The sequence below is a fragment of the Mustela nivalis genome (assembly GCF_964662115.1).
Source record: "Mustela nivalis genome assembly, chromosome: 11".
NCBI classification, from domain to species: Eukaryota; Metazoa; Chordata; class Mammalia; order Carnivora; family Mustelidae; genus Mustela; species Mustela nivalis.
In genome coordinates, this window is record NC_139030.1 from 20138849 (window position 1) to 20163275 (window position 24427).

The following is a 24427-nucleotide window of genomic DNA, read 5'->3' on the forward strand; positions in this document are numbered from 1 at the left end:
GTTTATTCTCTCTCAGAGAGAGAGAGAGAGAGAGCGAGAGAGAGCACGAGCGAGCACAAGGTCGTGTTGAGGGGGGCAACAGGCAGAGGAAGAAGCAGGTTCCTGCTAAGCCTGGGATCATGACCTGAGCTGAAAGCAGAAGCTTAACCAACTGAACCAACCAGGCATCCTGATAGTGGAGTACTTCTTTAGGATATAAAATATGGTGTGTGTGTGTTCTTGGGGCACCTGGATGGCTCAGTTGGTTAAGCATCCAACTCTTGATTTCTGCTCTGGTCAAGATCTCGGAGCTGTGAGATAGAGCCCTGTGTCTGGCTCCACGCTCAGCAGGGAGTCTGCTTGAACTTCTCTCTCTCTCCCTCTGCCTCTGCCCCTCCTCCCAATAAACAAATTATCTTAAAAAAATATCGTGTGTGTGTTCTGAAAGGTCACTTAGATATTTTCCTACCATTGATTCTGAAAAGAGTTTGAAGTTGGATTAACCATCCTGCATCCCTTTCTAAACCATATCATACTTAGGTCTTTTCTCAGACTTGTGAGCACCTTGAGGGCAGGGATTATTCTTTACTCCCTCCATAGGACTGACCACAGTGCTATGACTTGATGGGTATTACTGAGTGAAAAAAATGTTGTCTGAGAATTTGGCTTTAGAGATTTCTCTTCCAAGAGTTTCTAATGATCATAGCACACGTTTGCCTTACAGCTCTACCTTCTACTGCAGTTTTCTCCCTGCACGGAGGCTTCCAGCTAAGCGGGGACGGCATAGTCCTATGCTGTTGCTCCTTTCACTATGTTTGCTGTTTCACTAAGACCTAATTAAACTGTTATGCCCCCACATTCCTCTGAGGACTAAGCCAAGGGTGATTTTTTTTTTTTCCAGGCATCTAACCTCTTAAATTGCCTAAGCGTCAAAATTCTCCCCGTGGCTATTATTGGTTAACACCTTGAAATAACTGAAAATTATGCCAGTGAGGAAACGTGCTTTCAACAGAAAATCCCTTGCCTTTGGATGTGTAGCCAAAGAGCTCTTAATACTGAAGAAACAAAATCTTTTCTGCCTTGTGAACCAGTGAAAATCTAATAAAAGTGTGTCTCCCTTGGGAACTTTACATCATTAGCATCCTGGCTTCACACTTCGCTTTAACAAATAACTTATTTTAAAAGTTTCTCCAGGGAGAAGACAAGAAGCCAAAAATATCCTGGAAGAAAACTTTACCTAGCAACCCAGTAAGGCTCTTTTGTCCAGTTTCTAAAATTTAACTTCAGGCAGCAAAGTCTTTGTGATTTTTTAGTTTCTCATTTTGGTACTGAAATTTCTTCATGGCTAAACAAGGGGGAAGAAAAAGTAATGCCTTACATGTGAGCAGCAATTTCTGGTTTCATAGTAAATTCACACGATAAATGCTCCTACCACAGTTGATCACCTCTACCTGCCAGGACATTGTGCTAACCATCTTACATTGGTTCATAGAACTTAATCTTTGCCACAACCCTTTGTAATATGAGGTCTTAGAAGTCCTATTTTACTAATAAAGACCCAGGGGTTTGGAAGAGTTAAGTAATTTGCTCCAACTGATATATTGTAGTTAGTAAATGGCTGAATCTGAGTTTGTCTGACCTTAAGACCTACAAACTTGGGATGCCTGGGTGGCTCAGTCAGTTAAGTGTCTGCCTTCAGCTCAGATCATGGTCTCAGGGTCCTGGGACTGAGTCCCACATCAGGCTCTCTGCTCACTCCAGGGACTGCTATTTGAAAAGTGATCTTGGTTGGGGCAGGAGTAGGGGTAGGGGTGTGGGGAAGGATTGGGGGGATGGGGTGGGATGGGATGAGGGGATGGTAGGAAGGGGAGAGGGGAAGAAGGGGCCTCTCCTGAAGCAAGATTTCTGAATGCAGTGTGAATGGTGCCCCCTGGTGTTGGTGCCCCCCCCCAGCTCTGGATTTCCTTCTTTTTCCCCTTAATTTCAGCTCTTCCTGGTTCTCTTCATCATCAGTCGACTTCTCTCTCTTAGATTATCATTCATGTGCAAACATATCTGTTTTCCTCTGTCTTAAAGACAAAGGAAAACCCCAGAAACAACAATAATCACCCTTGATCCCACTATATTCCTCTTTTACTCACTTTCTAGCAGCAGTCAATATTTATCATCGTGAAGCATTTTCCTCTCTTGGGTTCTGTGCCATCACTCTTTCTTTGCTTTCCTATTTCTCAGGCCATTCCCCTTCTTTCACTGGATACTATTCCTTTATCCATTCTCTAAATATAAAATGTTTTCGGGTCTTTAGATGAGGCTCTTTTATTCTCTTTCTACATTCTTTTCTTAAATTGCCTCATCTGTTCTTGTGATTTAAAAATCCACCCAAAATCTTCACCATTAGGTTTTGCCTCTGAGTCCTATTCTTATACCCATTTTTTTTCCTTGACACCCCTCCTTGAGTATCCTTGGGTACAAACCTGTCGAACTTCATACTACCCAAACCAAACACTAATTTCCTTGCTCCTTCCAGTCTTGCTCATTTCAGGAAATGGCATCATCTCCCATATATTTGCTTAGGCCAGAAACTTGAAAATTATCTTTGATTCCTTCCTTTCCCTTACCTCTATATTTAATCCAGCATCAAGTCCCACCAATCATTTCTTCAAAATGCATATCAAATAATTTCACTATGTCAGCTGACCACCCCAGTCCAAGACTCCACACCGTCATCTCTCACTGGATGCTTTAATAGTCACCACCTGTCCTTACTTCTTTTGCAACGCCCCCACCCCCAGTCTGTTCATATAGTACCCGAACTTCTGCCAAATGTAAATTGGATCCTATTGCTCTCTTGCTGAAAACATTTCTGTGACTTTTGTTGTGCTTCAAATAAAGTCCAACTCTGGGGGCGCCTGAGTGGCTCGGTGGGTTAAGCCGCTGCCTTTGGCTCAGGTCATGATCTTGGGGTCCTGGGATCGAGTCCCACATTGGGCTCTCTGCTCAGCAGGGAGCCTGCTTCCCTCTATCTCCCTCTCTGCCTGCCTCTCCATCTGCTTGTGATTTCTCTGTCAAATAAATAAATAAATAAATAAATAAAATCTTTTTAAAAAAAAATAAAGTCCAACTCTGGTCAGAGGGCTCTATTTGGTCTGGCCTATTCTTACCTCTCCAATTCTAGCACAAACACTTTGCTCTAAAGTGCTCCCTTTTTGTTCATTGGATGGATCAGATTTTCCCACCTTTGAACCTCTAGACATGCTTAGCAGCTTTCCCCCCCTGGTTGGCCCATCTTATCCTTCAGCTCTCCTTCAAGATTCTTCTTGTCAAGATTACCATTGACCTTTATATTGTTAATATTAATGCTGATACATGCAGCACCTCTTCATTCTGTTGTGCAGTGAATTTCCAGTTTCTCTACTAGACTCTGAGTTCCTTAAAGTCAGGGACTATATCCATAATACATCTTAATATCCTAGCAGTGATTGACTTATAGTTAAACACTTGTAAATGAATGGAGTATGCAAGTTGAGACCTCTTGGGAAAGACTGCTTTAGTAGTAACTCACAATTCCCCAGTGGTATAGTAGATAGATACTAGAAGGAACATCAAAAGACAGGGGTTCAAGATTTGGCACTAGCAGTAACTATCGGTTGTCATAATTCTTCTGATCTTAGTTTCCTCATCTGCCCTATCTATATCACTCTATTTTTGATATCTTTAACCTTTTAATATTAAATTTTTTTTTCAAGATTTTTTCTTTATTTATCTGACAGAGATCACAAGTAGGCAGAGAGGCAGGCAGAGAGAGAGGAGGAAGCAGGCTACCTGCAGAGCAGAAAGCCCGATGCGGGGCTCGATCCCAGGACCCTGGGATCATGACCTGAGCCGAAGGCAGAGGCTCAACCCACTGAGCTACCCAGGTGCCCCTAAGATTAAATTTTTAAAAAAGATTTTATTTACTTATTTACTGGAGAGAGAGAGAGCGTGAGAGCAAAAACACAGGGGTGGGGTGGAGGGAGGAGCAAAGGGGAAAGGAGAGGGAGAGGCAAAGAATCTCCAGCAGATTCCATGCTTGAGTGCAGAACCCCTAGCAGGGCTCAATCTCAAGACCTTGAGATCATGACCTACACCAAAACCAAGAGCTGGACACTTAACCAACTGAGTCACAAGGTTAGTATTTTTTTCATCACTGATTTTCTTAGTTCTCTACCACCAAATTCTTCCTTGTGCGTTGCAAAACTCATTAAATGAGATTTAATCTTTTTCCACTTTTAATTATGAAAAATTTCAGACCTAACAGAAGTAGAGAGAACGGTATAAACACTCAGGTACCCATCACTAGCTTAAACTATTACCCGCACATAGCTAATCTGGTTTTATTCCTAGCCCTACCCCTTATACCATTCTCCCTCCCATTATTTTCATGCAAATCCTGGACATGGTATCATTTCATGATAAATACTTGAGCATGAATGAGGTATAATTATTAATTGCTAGGGGCTACTCCTTCTGTTCCTCAGTGGCTTAAAAAGTGGAGTATTGAAGAGTACATTGAGCATACATTGAACAGTATGTTGCTTTTCTGAGAAACCAGAGAACTAGCAAAATGATTTTATTTCATGACTTAACCAAACTGTGTAAATTGTTTCAGGCGGGGCGGGGGGAGGCAACGGTGGGTATTACCAGCATCTAGCTTTGCGCCTTGCATTCAATAAATAGAGGTTGAATGAAAACAAATTCAATGTGGTTTTGGCTTTTTAATACCACTTTATCCACAGTAATTTAGGGCCTTGTTTTACCTCCTCCCTTCTGTTATCTTCCAGAATTCATTAATCTAAATGAAAATTTCAAATTCAAAGCTTTTCTGTTTGTTTCTTTTAGTCAATGATTTCAGCCTTGGAGGACTTTTCCAGGCAGGACTCAATACTAGGGGGAGGTGCCTCCGGGGGCTGGTCGGCCCTGAGGCCCCGCCCCCGTTTGCTCCCCGCCGTCCTTATCCTCCTTTCCTCGTCCTCCCGGCAGCCTTAGCGCCTTTCCCGGCGCTCCTCAAGATGGCGGCCGACAGTGAGGTGAGTTGTTTCCTCCCCACCTATCCCTCCCTGTCTGTTAAGTTCGTTCCTCCGTGTCAGCGCCCGGGCGCTCAATCTCTTTTTCTTTTCCTCCCTTTCCTTTACCTTTAGCCCGAGTCCGAGGTATTTGAGATCACTGACTTCACTACTGCCTCGGAATGGGAAAGGTGAGTGAGTCGTAGCTTTGGTTATCGGTACCCTGGGCCTCTGCGTCCCCCTGCAGCTTCCACAACGTAGACCACATGTGTTGCAACTTCTGAGAAAAAAAACCGGCGAACCCCCGGCTCTGCGTCTTCTCCTGCCCCCAGTGTGCTGCAAGCCTCTTCCGCGTCTCGCGTCTGACAAGCCCCGGCCCGCCCCCGTCAGCCAAACCCTTGGGACGCGGCTCTCAGAAAAAGTTTTGTTTACTCTGAGACCACTTCCCTCAGACCTTGGCTGTTCCCACCAGTGGAAACAATTTCCGTAGCTGCCACTTCCGTTCCTGGTTTCATTTCCGTTTAACTCATTTTATCATAAGCAGTAAACTTGGCAGTTGTTTTTTTCCTCTCGTGTGCATTGGTATACCCGTTTTTGGAGGGGGCATTTAGAGTACTGGTAGTTGTCCATTTGCCACACGCCCACCATCTCCATTCTGTCCTTTAGAATAACCTTTTAAGATAGGCTACAGATGGTTTTGGAATTCTGTGATTCAGGTTGTTACATTTCATTGGCTAATGTGCCCAGGCTTCCTGTGACTATCAGACCTCACAGAACAGCTGAGTGAAATTGCTGTATCACTGAAATTAGTTGAAAACCACCTTTGTGAAGGAGTGGTTGCTTAGATTGTGAAGTTTTCTGGTCGGCGTCACAGAGACGGTTCTGGGTGTGGAGGTCAGTAATTAGCTTGTTGCAATATTTTATAATCTTTCTGGTTGGGAGAGGAAATTTGTGCATGTTATGTCATTACATGACGGGAAATTATAAAAGATCCCTCCTGGAGGGGCGCCTGGATGATCTAAATTGGTTAAGTAGCCAACTCTTGATCTCAGCTCAGGTGTTAATCTCAGGGTCATGAGTTCAAGCCCTGTGTTGGCTCCATGCTGGAGTAGGGTGTGAAGCCTACTTAAAAAAAAAAAAAAAAATTTCCTCGCTGGCATAACAATTTGACTTGTGGTATCCTCCAAAAAAAAGACAAGTCAGTAAGACATAACCCTATGGGCAAGGCTTTGTTGAGAAGGTAGAACTCTGTATCCAGAGTTAAACTAATGGAAAAAAAGAATAAAACAAAACCTTTGATCCATGTGTTAGACAAAACAGCATATGGTTAAGTTTTAAGCAAACTGGTATTAACTAAAAATAGTACTTTGAAGAAGGATGATATTGTAGATTACAATGAAGGGAGATACTTTCATAGAAAAGATACGAAATGAGCTGGGCCTTGAAAGTGGGAAGTGATTGCTTAGACATGAGAAGGTATTAATATGCTCAGAGAGGTAGGTGAAAATGAGCCTTTGGGACTTCATGAAGATGTCTCTACTGGAGTGAAGGCTATCTATTGAAGCAAATACATAGAATTAATAGAGACAGATCGCGGACAGCCTCAAAGCTGAGTAGAGGAATCTCTAGACTCGGTGCTTTAAGACCAGGGATTCTCAAACTTTAGTGTGCATCAGAATCATAGTTTCTGATCATGCCTGACGTGGACTGAGAAATGTGCATTTCTTAGCAGGTTCTGAAGTGAGGCTGATGTTGCTGGTCGGGAAACTTAGAGAAAAACCATCAAATCACAGTAGTGAGAGACCCTTGATTTTAGAGTGGCAAAGTGATAGGATGAGAGTTGTTGCAGGAGATTAGGTAAAAAGAAGCCAAGTGACTGACTTTGATCAGTAGTTAGGTCGGTGATTTGGAGATTGGAGAGAAAGGCAGGATAGGAAGGAGGATTGTAAGACGTTTCAAATAAGAGTTTTAGATAGATACACTTGATGAAATGTTAGAGTAGAAAGAAACATGCAACTGGCATTTCTTGCCTGAAAGAATGAAGATAAAGTGTCAAAGTGGGAAGAATGCAGTTTTAGACCTGTCAAATTTGAAATAATAACTTGATGTCTTTTTTTTTTAATGTTTTATTTATTTATTTGACAGATGTCAAGTAGGCAGAGAGGCAGGCTGGGGGTGGGGGGGGGGAGGAGGAAGTAGGCTCCCTGCTGAGCAGAGAGCCCAATGTGGGGCTTGAACCCAGGACCCTGTCATCATGACCCGAGCTGAAGGCAGAGGCTTAACCCGCTGAGCCACCTAGGCACCCAATAACTTGATGTCTTGAAGGTAGATAGAAAAATGTAACCTGAATCTTGGAGAGTGGGGGTGAGGAAGCAACAAGAGTATGGAATGGAAACATGATTTTTTCCCCTCTTAGCTAAATATTTAAAATATCCTGAAGTGCATTATTAAGCCCTTTACTCCTGATACGGGAATAATTGTTAACCCAGTTATGAGAACTACCACAAAGTAGGAAATTTGGTTTTTAGCTTTCATGCTCTTTCTAGAGCTGAAGTAGTGTTTTATAGTTCATGGGAAAATGTTAAGGCTTTGGAGTCTCTTAAACCTTGAGTTTAATGTGTGAATAACAGTTCTTGTTAATATGTTAGGAGCCATACAATTTATTGAGAGTACTGAATGGAACCCCCTCTTTTTAATCATTTGTGCTTCGCAGAAATATTTATTGAGTGTGTGTGTGTGTGTGTCAAATATAGTGCAGGACCTAGGGGTATGGTCAATAAAAATAGACAATTCTTGCTCTTAACATATAGTGTAGTGGAAGAGACACATGAATCAAATAACAATACAAATGAGTCTAATTACAGTTGAAATGAGAGCTGAAAAGGGGAAAGATACCTGGTCTTAAAAGGGTATATAACAAAGGAACTTAATATAGAGTGAGGAGTCAGAGGAAATGATCCTGTACTGTAATCTTGAGGTTTTTCAGGGATAGTTAATTAAATTTTCCTAGTCAAATCTCAATATTTTCAGTAGACTCCAATTTTACTTTTAGCTAGTACCAGTAGAAACCATAAAATAAGTATTTTGATATGTTCCTTTTATTGTGAAAGCAATATTATTTTAAATGATTTTTATTATAATACCTCCCAGTAGAATAAAAAAAAAAAATCTAAGAAACCTATAATTGTACCATTAGGAGATAGCTACTATTAATATTTTGAGAAAATTTCTTCTAATCTGTGCATTGTAAACATTTTGTATCAAAACATATTAACACTTCTATAGCTTTCATTTTTTCATTTCATATATGAAACGAGCATTTTCTTATTTCCTCAAATGGCCTTCAAACATGATCCATTCAGAGAATACCATTAATTTACAGCTGCTTGTTGGAGTTGGACAGTTAGGTGGCTTCCAGTTTTTTACTATTATAAATGCAGTGTACACTTCACATGCACATCTTTAAAAAGATTTATTTATTTATTTTAGAGAGCGTGGGGGTGGGGCAGAGGGAGACAGAGTCTTTTTTTTTTTTTTTTAAGATTTTTTATTTTTATTTATTTATTTGAGAGAGAGACAGTGAGAGAGAGCATGAGCGAGGAGAAGGTCAGAGAGAGAAGCAGACTCCCCGTGGAGCTGGGAGCCCGATGCGGGACTCGATCCTGGGACTCCAGGATCATGACCTGAGCCGAAGGCAGTCGTCCAACCAACTGAGCCACCCAGGCGTCCCGGGAGACAGAGTCTTAAACAGACTTCCCGCTGCCTGTTATGGCTTGATCTCAGGACACTGAAATCACAATCTGAGCCGAAACCAAGGGTCTCTAGTTTAACCAACTCTGCTACCTGGGGGCCCCTCACATGCACATTTTTGCTCACATTTGGGTCCATTAAAAATTTTTATTTACTTTTTTTGATAAACATGTTGACTTATTTCATAACCAGTAATTGCCTTTTGACTGAACTACCCAGAAGTGAATTAGTATATTTATTAATACTGCCTTTAATTTCAAAGAGCAATTAATTAGAAGTTTCATTTAAATCATAAAAACTCTGATTTATCATTACTGTCATTACTGACTTATAACAGATGTAAATATTAACTAATAATGTCACTGAAGGAAAAAACCTGATGCCTGTGAATATATTTTGACTAGAATTAACTCTGCTACTGTAGCAATATGATGTAGGTGTTTTAGGAGATCAGTTTTGCTATTAAATTGCATCATGCTTATATGAGAAGTTACCTTCTTAGTGTAATAAAAGTCTTCTGAAAGTGTCTTTTAATGGTACTACTGAGATTTGACAGTTTTAATTTGCTGATATTGAGCATGCCATTAGTCACAATTCATTCTGTTTTTCAGAGATCTGTTTCATCAGTAGATTTAAAGATTAGATAGTGATTCGTTTTAAAATCCATCAGTTAATCTTTATTCCTTATGGCTGACAAATCTGCCTATAGTTTCTTGCCACGGTTATTTTATATTATTTTTATTTTATGTATTTGAGAGAGACAGAGAGAGAGAGAGAGAACAAGCAGGGGAAAGGGCAGGCAGAGGGAGAGGGAGAAGCAGGCTTCCCAGGGAGCAGGGACTCAAACGCAGGTTTAGATCCCAGGACCCTGGGATCATGACCTGAGCCAAGGACAAACTGAAGAGCCACCCAGGTGCTCCAAACATGGTTTATTTTAATGAGCAAAGGTTCTGAATGTTAATTTTTTTGGGGAGAGGAAGATAAATCAATTCCTAAGTATCTTCAAAAGAGAAGTTAATTTAAATAGAATAGTTGCTTTGAGGGTAGGGAATGATGATCGGTTTCATAGTTACCCTTTTTTTTTTTAAGATTTTGTTTTTTTATTTGTCAGAGAGAGCGAGCACGCGCGACAGAGAGCATGTACAAGCGAGCCCACAAGCAGGGGGAGCAGCAGGGAGAGAGAGAAGTAGGCTCCTTGCTCAGCAAGGAGGACGAAGGACTGGATCCCCGACTATGGGATCATCATCTGAGCTGAAGGCAGACTCTTAACCCACTGAGCCACCCAGGCATCCGAGTTTCATAGTTATCTTTAATAGTATCCTTTTAGTTTGTCAGTTTTTACTTCTGTTCCAAATTTATATTCATTTTAATATAGAAATGTATTCTTTTTTAAAGATTTTATTTATTTATTTATTTATTTATTTATGAGCACAAGCAGGGGGAGCAGCAGAGGGAGAGGGAGAAGCAGGCTCCCCGATGAGCAGGGAGCCTGATGAGGGAGGGACTCCATCCCTGGACCCTGGGATCACGCTGAGCCAAAGGCAGACGCTTAATCGACTAAGCCATCTAGGCACCCCATGTTTGATTTTTTTAATTAATTATTTTTATTAACATATTATTTGCCCCAGGAGTACAGGTTGGTGAATCATCAGGCTTATACACTTCACAGCACTCATCATTTCACATACACTCCCAATGTCCATAACCCAACCATTCTCTCCATATCCTGCCTCCCCACAGCAACGTCAGTTTGTTTTGTGAGATTAAGAGTCTCTTATGGTTTGTTTCCCTCCCGATCCCATCTTCTTTCATTTTAGAGATCTATTCTTAATTTATATCTTACAGAAGCAGATGCTTTGTTAGGTAAGTAGTAGACTTTAAAAAAGTCAAAATTTGGGGTGCCTGACTCGCCCCTGATTTGGGGTTGTGAGTTTGAGTCCTATGGTAAGGGTAGAGTTTGCTTAAAAAATGTTTATTAAAAAAAAATAAGAATTTTTGGATTACAGAAGATTATTTCCACATTTATTCCACATCCATAAATTAGACTAATAATACTAACCTTAGTGAGCCTTCTCTGATAAAATTGTTAAAATGTAAAAAATACTTTTTGAAAGAAATTTTATGACAGTAGTAAAAAAAAGAAAAAGCGCTGTTGCATGTACAGAAAGCCTTTTTGTTTTTGTTTTTTATTCCTTCCTAGGTTTATTTCCAAAATTGAAGAAGTCTTAAATGACTGGAAACTGATTGGAAACTGTTTGGGAAAGCCACTTGAAAAGGTCAGATCTATTTGCTGGTGTCTCTAAATAAGTATTTACTTTGAATTTATTTTGAATTCCTCCCTATTTTTTAAAGCCCTTCGCTGCTTATGGTACCTTTGAATTAAATGTTTTTTTAAAGTTATGTATGATCTATGAACATAAAGTGGCATCTGGAAGAACTTGGATTTGAATCTGGCAAAAAATATGTGTAAGACATTTGTGAACTGTTTTTAAATAAAATTTTATCTGTATAATGTCATTCTTTGTGAGTGATTTTGTTTCTTCTGATGTTTCTCTCTTGCTTTCCCCCTTAGAATATTAGAAAATCTTTTTACAAGTTTTTTAGTCAGAGGAACGTTGTAATTACCAACTTCGTGGTAGAGTATTTTGCTTAACTAATGAGGAAAAATCTTGTTCTTAACTGACTTGCTGTTAGTTAGCAGCAATTTCACTCAAGTTTTGTACTTTACAATACCACTAATAGTATTTGTCTCCCTCCCCCCTCCTTTTTTTAACTTCATGAAAGTTTTGAGGATATTTAAGAATAAAGAAATCATTCAAAAGTGAGGTAGAACTTTAATTCTAATCTAAGATATTGCTGGATACTTAATTAAGATACTTAATTCTAATCTAAGATAAACCATGCCCCAAATAATTACTAAAGAATGTACTCTGAGAACAAACTTACTTTCTGTTTTGCACTAATGGGAACTAACAATTTGATTTTAGGCTTATGTAGATGCTTTGTTTTGTTAGATAATTTTTTTGAAATAAAATTGATCACTTTTATTATAAGTCTGTTGTTAACTGCAGTTTATCCCTCTGTAAGGAACTCTCAATATTTGCGAGGATTTTTTTAGCTTTATGGTGATGTTAACAGAATTTGAGATTATCAAAGCATTAGGATTTTCTTCTGTATTCATATGAATCTGAGCAGAGAAAGTAGCACTGCATATAGAAATCACACATCATTAAAAATCTTTTAAAGATATGCTGAAATATAAATTGATTTATTAAATTATTAAAAAAAATTTTTTTTTAATTTATCTGACAGAGATCACAAGTAGGCAGAGAGGCAGGCAGAGAGAGAGAGAGGAAGGAAAGCAGGCTCCCTGCTGAGCAGAGAGCCCAGACGCAGGGCTCCATCCCAGAACCCTGGGATCATGACCTGAGCCGAAAGCAGAGGCTTTAACCCACTGAGCCACCCAGGCGCCCCTAAAATATTTTTATGATTACATTTTTGAATTAAGAGAAAATGTAAGTTTGCAAACATAGATCATTCTATTCCACTTGAAACAAGTACATAACAACAATTGATATATGATAGTAAAATTAAGGGCAAAATAAGGTAGCTGTAACTGGAATGGGGAATGATTTGCAACACCAAAAAGAGAGCCAAACTGAGTATTAGTGAGCTGTGATATTATTTATAATTGTTAATACTTTGATTTATGCATATTTACTGAATATCTACTGTGTGCCAGATCTGAAGAAATAATGAACAAGACGAGATCCATGTTGCCTCTGAACACAAATTCTGATGAGGGAGAGAAGTAATAGATAAGATTAAAATTTAGATGCTAAATTCAATTTTAGGATATAAATTGGGTAATGTATTCAAAGTACATAGCATACTGCCTGGCAAGGGCTAAAGGAAGGTTAACTCTATCCAACCCCTTTCTCCCTATAGATAGTGGTAAATAAGTCAGGGAAAACATGAATGGATTGATAGCAAGGTAAGCTGTTAATTATGATGAATAAGATTAAAGAAAATGTAAAGGACAGGGATTATTGAGATTATAAAAGAAAGTTTAGATAGTGACTGAAGAGATTTTAATTGATATGAGGGATAGCGATTACCAATTCTCTTCCTCCACTGAAGGGAGAGAGTTAAGAGGAATTAAAAAAAAAAAAAACCCTTTGTGCAAAATGTCAAACATTTGTAAACAGTATAGTATGATTAACCCCCGTGTGCCCATCACTCCGTTTCAACAATGTTCTGCTGTTTTTTTGTTTCAGTAGTACCTCTATCAACTCTCCACCCCCACTAGATTTTTTTTAAATAGTTCTTTAAAATAAAATTTACATATATTGTAATGCACAAAACTGCTTAATTTTGACAATGTTTATATCAGTGTAACAGCACTCCTTATTCATGATATTGAACATTGCTTTCACCCAAGAAAGGTCCCTACCAGCCCTTTCCAGTTAATCCTAGTGCTCCTTACTCATGTTCCCCAGGCATCTGCTGTTCTCATTTTTTTCTTTTAAACTGTAGATTACTTTTGCCTGGATCTTGAATTTCATGTACATGGCATCATAGTATATACTCTTTGTGCTTGGCTTCTTTGTGCCTGCAAGAATCACTGTTTTTCTTGCAAAGTAGTACTCTGTTGTATGAATATACTGCAGTTTGTTTCACTTGTTGACAGACATACTGGCTATGAATAAAGCAGAACGTTCTTGTATGAGCACTTTGGAGACGTATGTTTTTATTTCTCTAAGATATATACCTAGGAGTGAAATTACTAGATCATAGGATAGGTATATGTTTAACTTGAAGGAACTGCTAAAGCTTTTTATACCATTTTATTCACCTACCAGCAATACATACATGAGAGTTTGGGTGGCTCTACATTCTCACCAGTTGCTTGTTTTCAGTTTTAAAAATTTTGATCGTTCAATTGGGTATGTAGTTTGTGGAATTATTTGTATTTTTCATTCTAGTTTTCATTTGTATTTCTGTTATTAATATTTACAACTTTTAATATGCTTACTATTAGCCATTTGTCTGTCTGTCTTTGTGGACTGTCTATTCAAATTTTTTGTCCATGTTTTAGACTGGTTTGAGTTTTTTTTTTGTTTGTTTTAGGAGTATTTTAGTTCTTTTATGTATTCTGCTTTTCAGTCTTTTCAGATAGTAGTATTGGAAGTCGTGAATATATTCTTTTTATGTTTTCTTCGACATGCTTTATCATTTCAGCCTTTAGGTCTGTGATCCATCTTGAACTAATATTTGTATATGGTTTGAAGTGCAGAGTCACGTTTCAGTGTTTATATATGGGTATCCTATTCTAGAACCCTCTGTTGAAAACACTTTACTCCGTTACGTTTTTCAGGCAGTTGATTAGGGGATTACCTTCTGGTAATTGTTGATGTAGGGGATTACCTTTCTGTTTCGTTAAATCTGTTTGTCTATACTGTGTCAGTACCACATTGTCTTAACTACTGGAGATTAGAGTTTCCCAGCCTTGGCATTATTAAAATTTTGGGCCAGATGGTTATGGGTCTGCCTCATGCAGTATAGATTATTTGGTAGTATCCCTGGCCTCTAACTACTAGATGCCAATAACACTGCCGCAGTGATGACAACCAAAAATGTATCTAGACATTGACACATGTCCTCTGAGAGGCAAAGTTGCCCTCAGTTGAGAATTACCAAATAGCTTTATACTAAGTCCTGAGGTTAATTTGAAGTCTTTAGGTTTTGTTGTTTTCCCAAGATTGTTTTGTCTATTCTAGATTCTTTATGTTTCCATTATGAATTTTAGAGTGAGGTTCTCAGTTTCCATAGAAAGGATTATGATTTTGCTGGAACTGATTGGGTTTGTGTTCAATTTATAAGATACTTTGGGGGAGAAGTGACATTTAGACAGTCTTGAAGCTTCCAGTCATGAAAATTCCACATCTCTCCATTTGTTTAAGTCTTTAATTTTTCTTGACAGTGCTTTAAAATTTTTGGTGGAGGTCTGGCATATCTTTTGTTAAATTTATTACCAAGTATTTATGTTGTATGTGGTTGTAATGGAATTGTTTTTTAGTTTTGTTTTTCATTTGTTTATTGCTAGAACACAGACATACAATAGAATTTTGTATGTTGACTTTAAAAAAGTTCTTTTTATTTGAGTATAGTTGACACACAATGTTATATTCATTTTAGGTGTACACCATAGTGATTCAGTGAGTTTATACATTATACTATGCTCATGTGTAGTTTTTATCTGTCACCATACAGTCCATTTCAGCTTCATTGACTTTATTCGTTATGCAGTGCCTTTTATTCCATATCTGGCAACCTGTGTCTCCCCTTCATCCATTTTGCCCATCCCCTCATCCACCTTCCCTCTGGCAACCATTAGTTTGTTCTCTGTATTTATAGATTGTATGTTGACTTTGTATCTTCAGACTTGGCTAAAGTAAAGAATCATGATCTTATTGTTAATTCTTTGCATTTTCTACATTCATAATCATGTTCCCTGCAAATAGGGACAGTTTTACTTTGTTTTCAGTTTTTGTCCTTTTTATTTTTTATTGTTACTGCACTAACCAGGACTTTTTTTTTTTTTTCTTCTCTAAAATAGTTAGTGACCCCTGTCAGTTATGCACAGTTATGCACAGTGTTGTCAGGGTGGTCTTTTTTGCTTGTTTCTTTAAGTAAACTCTGTGCCAAACATGGGCTTAAATTCATGACACTGAGATCAAGAGACACCTACTGAGCCAGCCAGGCACACCCAACCAGCACTTTTAGTAACATTTTGAGAGCTGTTGAGAGCAGACATTCTTGCCTTCTTCCATTTGTAAGAGAGATGTTCAGTGCTTCAACATTAAGAATGTCATAGGTTCTTCATAGTTGTCATCGGTGCCCACCACTATTCTATTTCTGTTTTTATGGATTTGAGTAGTCTAGGTGCCGCATATAAGTGGGATCATAGAGTATTTATCCTTTTGTATCTGGCTTGTTTCACTAAGTATAATGTCTTCAAGTTCAGCCATGTTGTAGAAAGTGTCAGAATTTTTTTCTTATGATAGAATATTCCATTGTATGTATATACCACATTTTGTTAATCCATTTGTTAATCTGTTGATGAACACTTGGGTTGTTTCTACTTTTTGGCTATTATGAATATGAATAACATACCTACTTTTTGGCTATTATGAATTATATTATTATGAATGCTGCTGCTGTGAATGTGGTTGTATAAATATCTGTTCACGTCTCTGCTTTCATTTCTTTTGGATATATACCCAGAGGTGGAATCGATGGGTCTTATGATAATTTAAAAAATTTTTTTGAGAAATTGCTGTACAGTTGGCTGTGTGCAAATTCTGTTTTGTTTATTTGAAGATACCTTTATTTTGCATTTTTTTCTGAAGGATAATTTTGCTGAAGAATTCTGGGTTGATGTTTACTTATTTATCATTTATTGATTCATTTGTTCATTCATTCTAGTTCTTTAAAGATGTAGTCCTATTTTTTTCTTCTCTCAATAGTTTCTGATTACAGGTTAGGTGTCATTTTTTTTTTTTCTATTTTGGTGCTTTTCTCACTGGCTGGCTTTAAGCTTTTTTCCTTCAGTTTTCTTTTTAAGCCATTTAACTGTTACGGTTTAGGTATATTTACTTGTCATTTTTCTGGCTTAGATTTGTTAATATTGGATATATAAATTTTTGTTTTTCACCAAACTAGGGAAGTTTAGGCTATTATTTCTTCAAATACTTTCCTGCTGCATTCTCTATTCTTTATCTGTGACATAAGTTTTCTTTGAACTCTTAATACTTTTCCACAGGTCTCTCAGGTTCTGCTGTCCTCATTTTTTTCCTCTCTTTCTCTTGGTTTATTTTTTAGTTCATTTACTCTTTTTTCTGCTGTCTCTGATTTACTGTTAAGTCCATTTGATATATTTCTCAATTTAGTTATTGTGCTTTTTAGGTCTTTAAATTTGGTTCTTTACATAATTTCCAATTCTCTGAGGTTCCTCATTTCTAAATTCTTTTTGAAAATATTTCTGTTTAGTCCTTGAGTGTATTTATTATAGCTAGTTTAGAGTCAATTGCTATATTTAGGCCTTCTTGGTTTTGGTTTTTGTTGACTATATTCTTTTGAGTATAGGTCACATTTTCCTGTTTTGTTTTGTTTGTCTTGTGCATGTGGGTATCCAGTAATTTCTTAATTATATGCTTGAATTTTGAATGAAATGTAGATTCTGTTGTGTTCCTCTGAAGAGTATTTTTTTTTTTTTTTTTTTTTTTTTTTTGCAGGCAGTTCATTTGACTGTGCTAAACCTCCTCTCTCTCATTGGTGACAGCACTTAAGTTTTTCTTTTTTCTTTTAAATGGACTCAGTGCTTGGCTCAGGCCTAAACCCATGACCCTGAGATCAACACCTGAGCTGAACTGAGCCACCCAGGCACCCCTGAAATCTTTTCTTTTAGTTTCTTGTCACTGTAGTGTGGGGTTTCCACTGTTCGTGCCTGGTGTAATAGATAACAAAAATTTGGGACAGAGTTTATATACAAATTTCAGGGCTTTTACCCCCATTGGTTTCTTCCCTTCCAGAATTTATGTCTTAACTTTAGAACTTTCCTGTCATTTTTGAAGTTTGTCCTCTGTTGCCTGAATCCAGTAAAGCTCCATCATTCTGCAACTCTGAGTTGTGCATAGGATAGAGTGCCCTTAGATCAGCAGTTCTTAAGATGTGGGGCCTGAGGACTCCTGTTCTCAGAGACCCCTTCATGGGTTGAGAAGGCCCTGCCTTTTCTAACTACATTATATATTTGAGGCCAGTTTTCTTCATATACTTCAGTCAGAACAATGGATTGCAAAGATTGAAAGTATAGATAACAAGAATCCAAGTGTCTTTTTTAAATTATATATTAAAGAGATTTACAAAATGTGAAACAGTGCCCCCCCCTTTATATTTTTGTTTGTTCTGGAAAATAGTGGTAGAACATTAACATGTAATAAGTTAATTATAATTTTTAAATGAATTCAAAAATTTATAATTTTTTCCTTTTTAATTTCTAATATGGGTTCCTCGGTAATTTTAACATTTTTAAAATTTTTAAAAAATTTTTATTTATTTGACAGGCAGAGATCACAAGTAGACAGAGAGGCAGGCAGAGAGAGAGGAGGAAGCGGGCTCCCTGCTGAGCAGAGAGCCCAATGCAGGGCTCAATGCAGGGCTGGATGAGGGGCTCCATCCCAGGACCCTGGGATCATGACCTGAGCCAGAGGCAGAGGCTTTAACCCACTGAGCCACCCAGGCGCCCCCCTCAGTAATTTTTAAGAGTAAAGTTCAAAGGGATCCTGAGGCAAAAAATTTCGAGAACTGCTATTTTAGACAAAAAATAGAAACGCGCAAATCTTATCAGATAACATTTATTTTTTTCATGGACACCCTGGTTTCTGCTTCCATTTGGTCACTCTTCAGAGCCTTGAAAAATTGATTTGTTTTTGTACAGATTTTATAATTTTTATCTGAAGGATCGTTAATCTGACTAAGCTCCTTTACCATAACAGACTCTGAGGTGCCGGGAAATGATTTTAAGAGAGGTGGAAATGGCAGTTACTTGAGCATGAGTTAGGGTGCCATGCAATATAATAGGGATTGTGTCTATTAATTTACTTAATCCTAATTCTTAGGCAGATTTTAATGATTAAGTGTTATCCCATTTTGTGGACAGTAAATAAGACTTTGGATTCTTGTAGTAATTTTCTCAAGGTCTTTCTGCCTATAGTTTAAACAGGATTACACCTAGGTCATACTTGGCTTTAACACCCTTGATGTTTTTATTTTACTCTGCCGTTTTTGGTTTGAGAGATTTAAGTAAATGTAAACTTAGGTAGAGGAAGTATTAGAAAAAGTTCCTAAAGCATATTTTGGAATTTTAGTGTCTAGGCTTTATAAAATAGTTAAAAGTCTTGGTTCAAAGTCTTGGTGGTATGAGTGTGAGCTTGCTTGAAGGCAGGGGATTGAAAGAAATGACCTTTTAAATCCTTTTTAGCCTTGTAATTTTATGATTCTATGTAGCCAGCAAAAATTGTAAGTACTTATTGTGAGATGTTAAGTTTGGGTATAGGATGAGCTGGTAATTGAACTGTTCAGTCAGTGATTGACTCCTACTTCACTAAAAATTTATGGAAGAAGAATCATTACTTGAGAATATTAAAAGAATAATGACTATAATAGTACTGAAAGGAGTTCACATTTTTCATACCCACTTAGTAGATTGGAATGACACTTACTTCAGTAGTTAAAGTTCATATAGCAAATGTAAAATAAATTTGAATTACACATTTTCTCTTTGTGAGAAACTTCCCAAACTAAGTTATAACAATATGTCAAACTTGAGACTGACAGAAACATTATAAACAATTTAGATTCCTTTATTTGCATTCTTTTAGAACATTTAAATGTGTAATAGATTAGAGAAGAGACTTATAAAGAAAAAGATTTTGGAAATTAGACAGTTGAGGATCAGTGATGAGAATATTGTTTCAGGAATGCAGAAAATTAGGGGCGCCTAGGTGGCTCAGTTGGTTAAGCGGCTGCTCAGGTCATGATTCGAAGGTCATGGGGTTGAGCCCCATATCGGGCTCCCTGCTCAGCAGAGAGCCTGCTTCTCTCTCCCACTCTGCCTGCCGCTCTGCTTACTTGAGCTCTTTCTCTATCTCTCTATGAAATACATAAATAAAATCTTTAAAAAAAGAAATGCAGTAAATTAAAATGAAATCAACATGGAGCTGCCTATAATGTTTTTAGGAATAGGATTATTTAAGATAATGTTTATAGTCTTTTTTCCCCTCCATTTTTGTTTTTCCTTTCAATAATAACCATAGTGTATGTAACTTTTCTGAATATTATATAGAAGGAAAAAATTAGCATTTTATCATGTTTCCTATTCTTTCAAATTGAAAGTTTTTTTAGTTCTTTGTTGTATTAAAGTTTTTTTTTTTTAATAATTTATTTATTTATTTGACAGAGAGAGATCACAGGTAGGTAGAGAGGCTGGCAGAGAAAGAGAGAGAGAGAGAGAGAGAGAGAAGCAGGCTCCCCGCCGAGCAGAGAGCCCGATGTGGGACTCGATCCCAGGACCCTGAGATCATGACCTGAGCTGAAGACAGCGGCTTAACCCACTGAGCCACCCAGGCGCCCCTGTATTAAAGTTTTTAATTAATAATAGGAAATGTCAGGAGGTATCTTTAAAGAGATAGCTGAGTGATGAAGAGTCTGGGCTCTATACTGCTTGTGTTGGAAATCTAGTTCTATTGCTTACCATAACCCCATGTGACACTGTGCCATCTCAGTTAGCAGCTGCTGCTGCTTGTGCTTTTGCTGCTGCATCTCTCTCAGAAGTATGCACCAGAGGCTTTAAAATGGTAGTTGCTTAAGCAGAGTAGAATATAAATACATAGAATTACTTAACACTTTTTTACAATAAAATCGATCCATTGATTCCTCGGAGCTCCTAGAAGTTAAACATTTAGCATCTACCTGGGGAGAAATGAAGTTTTATGTAGTGTATTCTGGCTGAGAAAACTCGTGTTTCTTCTGAGATAGTTTAGAGGTGTCTTCAGATGTTTTTAGTTCTATTATTTCCTAATTCTTTCCTTTGTTTATTTTGAAAGGATTTTTTGCTTCCATTGAATTATAGCACAACATTCTTTCAGAGTGAAGTAAAATTTTCAGTGTACATCATGAATTATATTTTGAACTTCAGTTTGGTGTAGGGTCTATGCCGTTGTACAAACAAATGCTGTATAAACAAATGAGAAAGGTCATCTCTACAGATGAAGAGGTCAGATCAAGAGATGAAATGCTTAGGCTTAAATTACAAGCCACTCTGACTCAGAAGAGTTTTAAGTTCTGGCTGTGGAGGTAGGCCCAAACTTTTATTAGAGCCGAGTGCCTGAGGTGGCCGTAAAGAGTACTTGTTGCCTGTAAAGCAGACTTACTTGTGCCAACCAGTGTGTCTTGTGCATACTTAAGTCTACTGGCTAGTTCTTTTCTCTGAGGATCAGCCTGTTGTATTTGTTATGATTCCCTTGTAGATGGCTGTCTCCCTGTTTCTTAGGATCTCTTACTGTTAGAGTTCTTGGGTAGTTGAATGTTCTCTGGATGAATTGTGGCTCTTTTTTGATTCAGGAGGGGCTAATATCAAGTTCCCCTTTGTTTCCGAATTTCCTTTGTTAGGGTTTTTAATAACCCTCTGGAACTAAAGTCAAAGTTCCATGTTGAAGCTTCCGGATTGAGCATTAATATCATTCCTATCTCTACTTCTTTGCTTTTAGTGGAATGATCCTAATCCAGGCTGAGGGCCAACCAGGCTACCTGTGACGACTGTTTGTGTGTCTGTGTGAGATTAGATGTAATTTTTTATTTTTATTTTTATTTTTTTTTTAAGAATTTTTTTTTTTTTAAGATTTTATTTATTTATTTGACAGAGAGAAATCACAAGTAGATGGAGAGGCAGGCAGAGAGAGAGAGAGGGAAGCAGGCTCCCTGCTGAGCAGAGAGCCCGATGCGGGACTCGATCCCAGGACCCTGAGATCATGACCTGAGCCGAAGGCAGCGGCTTAACCCACTGAGCCACCCAGGCGCCCCAGATGTAATTTTTTACTAATTTCAAGTTGTCACGGCCAGGATCCATGACTGTATAATAAATATACTGAACTGGAAACTTTGCCATGAAACATTAATTACTATTGGAAACCTTGTCACATACTTCTGTCCATTTCACAAGAAACAAGTTCCTTAAATGTAACAAATCTAATTTTTACAAAATACATGGAGAATGCCATGTCAGCTTCTACTTTCTGGATTAAATATGTTCTTTCACATTTTTTGCTGTCTTTTAGTTATTGTTTGAAATCATCAGATACCTGTTGGAATTGAGTTCTATAGCCTCTCTTATCCATGTTACAAAAATGCCTTGGAATCCTGAAACCATGGATAGTACTGAATCCTGTAGATATTTTTGCCTCTCTGTATGTACATACGGTAAACTTTAATTTTTGAAGTAGGCACAGTAAGAGATTAACAACAACTGATAATAAAACATCATAATTATAACAATATGTCAGTAAAACAATATGTCTGTCTTACTGTACTGTGCTCACCTATTTTTTTCTCCTTGTGATGATGTGAGATGATAAAACACCTATATGATGAGATGCAGTGAAGTGAATTACATAGGCACCGTGATACAGTGTTAGTCTACTACTGATTTTCTGACGATATGTCAGGAGGACGATCATCCACTTCTGGACCGACGTTTACTGTGGTTATCTGAAACTGTTGAAAGCAAAACCGCGGGTGAGGGGTGACTATTGTACTAGGTGTTTATTTGTATGCTATTTCTCCAGCATACTAGCATATTTGTTTTGTTTTAGGAACTTGGTATGTTTTATTCCATAAATAGATGAAATGTTCAGTGAGTTTTATTTTTTTTTATTTTTTATTTATTTATTTTTTAAAGATTTTATTTATTTATTGACAGAGAGAAATCACAAGTAGATGGAGAGGCAGGCAGAGAGAGAGAGAGGGAAGCAGGCTCCCTGCTGAGCAGAGAGCCCGATGTGGGACTCGATCCCAGAACCCTGAGATCATGACCTGAGCCGAAGGCAGCGGCTTAACCCACTGAGCCACCCAGGCGCCCCTCAGTGAGTTTTATTTTTAAAAAATCTTTATTTTTATTTATTTTTATTTTTTAAAGATTTATTTGAGAGAGAGAGAGAGAGAGATCTTGTGCATGTGTGAGTGTGAGCAGGGGGAGGGGCAGGTGGAGAGGGAGAGAGAATCCCCAGGCAGACCCCCTCCCCACCCCCACCGCCAAGCATAGAGCTAGGTGCAGGGTTCCAACACAGGACCCCCAAGATTGTGACCTAAGTGGAAATCAAGAGCCGGCTGTTTAACCAACTGAGCCTCCCATGTGCTCCCTCTTTATTTTTAAAGAAGATTCTTGTGCATTCAGATTTGAAACTGTGGAATGTTTTTCAGGCTGAGTAGATAGTGGTAAGATGTTGTGATTAAAGGAAAATCTTCTCAGTCTAAATTTTTTTTTTAAAGATTTATTTATTTATTTGACAGAGAGAGATTACAAGTAGGCAGAGAGGCAGGCAGAGAGAGAGAGGAGGAAGCAGGCTCCCCGCTGAGCAGAGAGCCCGATGCGGGACTCGATCCCAGGACCCTGAGATCATGACCCGAGCCGAAGGCAGCGGCTTAACCCACTGAGCCACCCAGGCGCCCCAGTCTAAATTTTTTTTTTGAGATAAAATTTATATACCATAGTTAACCAGTTTAAGGTGTATAATTCATTGGTTTTTAGTATATTGATCGAGCTGTACAACTATTACCACAATTTTAGAAGAGTTCCGTTACTCCCAAAAGATACCCTCTACCTGTTAGCAGTTACTTACTGTTCTGTCCTCTCCTGAGGCAATAACTAACTTATTGTTTGTCTCTGTAGAATTGTCTGTTTTGAACATTTAGTATAAACGGAATCATACAATATGTAGCCTTTTTGCTTAGCAAAAAGTTTTCAAGATTGGCCTATATTGTAGCATTTATTAGTCTTTCATTTCTTTTTATTGCTATGTACTATTTCATTGTAAGGATGCAGCATATTTTATTTATACATTTATCAGTTGATTGACATTTACATTGCTTCTAATTCTTAGCTAGTACAAGTAAAGCTGACCCTTCATGTATATGTTTTATTTTTATTTTTTTATTTTTTATAAACATATATTTTTATCCCCAGGCGTACAGGTCTGTGAATCACCAGGTTTACACACTTCACAGCACTCACCAAAGCACATACCCCATGTATATGTTTTTTGCGTGGATGTATGTTTTCATTTCTTTTGAGCATAATTGTTAGTTCATATGGTAGCTTTATTTTTAACCTTTTGAGGAACTGCCTGGCTGTTTTCCAAAGTGGCTACATCATTTTACATTTTTTTTTTTTAAAGATTTTATTTATTTATTTGACAGAGAGATCACAAGTAGGCAGAGAGGCAGGCAGAGAGAGGGGGGGAAGTAGGCTCCCCGCTGAGCAGAGAGCCCGATGCGGGGCTCTATCCCAGGACCCTGAGATCATGACCTGAGCTGAAGGCAGAGGCTTAACCCACTGAGCCACCCAGGCGCCCCATCATTTTACATTTTTATCAAAAATGTATTTGTCCTGATCGCTCCACATCCTCATCAACACTTGTTACCTTTTTGATTATAGCCATCTTAGTGGATGTGAAGTGATATCTTATTTTGATTTGCATTTGCCTAATGGCTGTTGATATTAAATATTTTTTCATTTTCCTTTTTGCCATTTGTATACCTCTTTAGGGAAATGACTGTTCAGATCCTTTGCCCATTCTTACATTGGGTTGTCTTTGTATTATTCAGTATAAGAGTTGCTTATACATTTTGGATACAAGTCCCTTAGCTGTATAATTTGCGAATACTTTCCTCCTGTTTTTCATGTTGTAACATTTATCATTGGGGGTTATCTTTTAACTTTCTTGATAGTATCTATAGTTTTTGCTCCTACATTTAGATCTGTGATCCATTTCGAGTTAAGGAAAAGATCCCGTTTCATTTTATTGCATGTGGATATTCAG

General features: G+C 37.9%; 1 protein-coding gene across 2 annotated transcripts in view; it reads left to right on the top strand.

The window, feature by feature from the left end:
- Positions 1 to 4942: 4942 nt before the first annotated feature.
- RAB3GAP1 (RAB3 GTPase activating protein catalytic subunit 1) overlaps positions 4943 to 24427 on the top strand; it is a 116604-nt gene continuing 97119 nt past the window's right edge. Inside the window, exons 1-3 of one of the 2 annotated variants that reach the window (XM_082689315.1) lie at positions 4943 to 5045; positions 5157 to 5212; positions 10972 to 11047. In XM_082689315.1, the coding sequence (XP_082545441.1) occupies positions 5028 to 5045; positions 5157 to 5212; positions 10972 to 11047 (150 nt within the window). In that variant the 5' untranslated portion in view covers positions 4943 to 5027. The remainder of the gene's footprint in view (positions 5046 to 5156; positions 5213 to 10971; positions 11048 to 24427) is intronic. The other variant, XM_082689314.1, reaches the window with a different exon arrangement.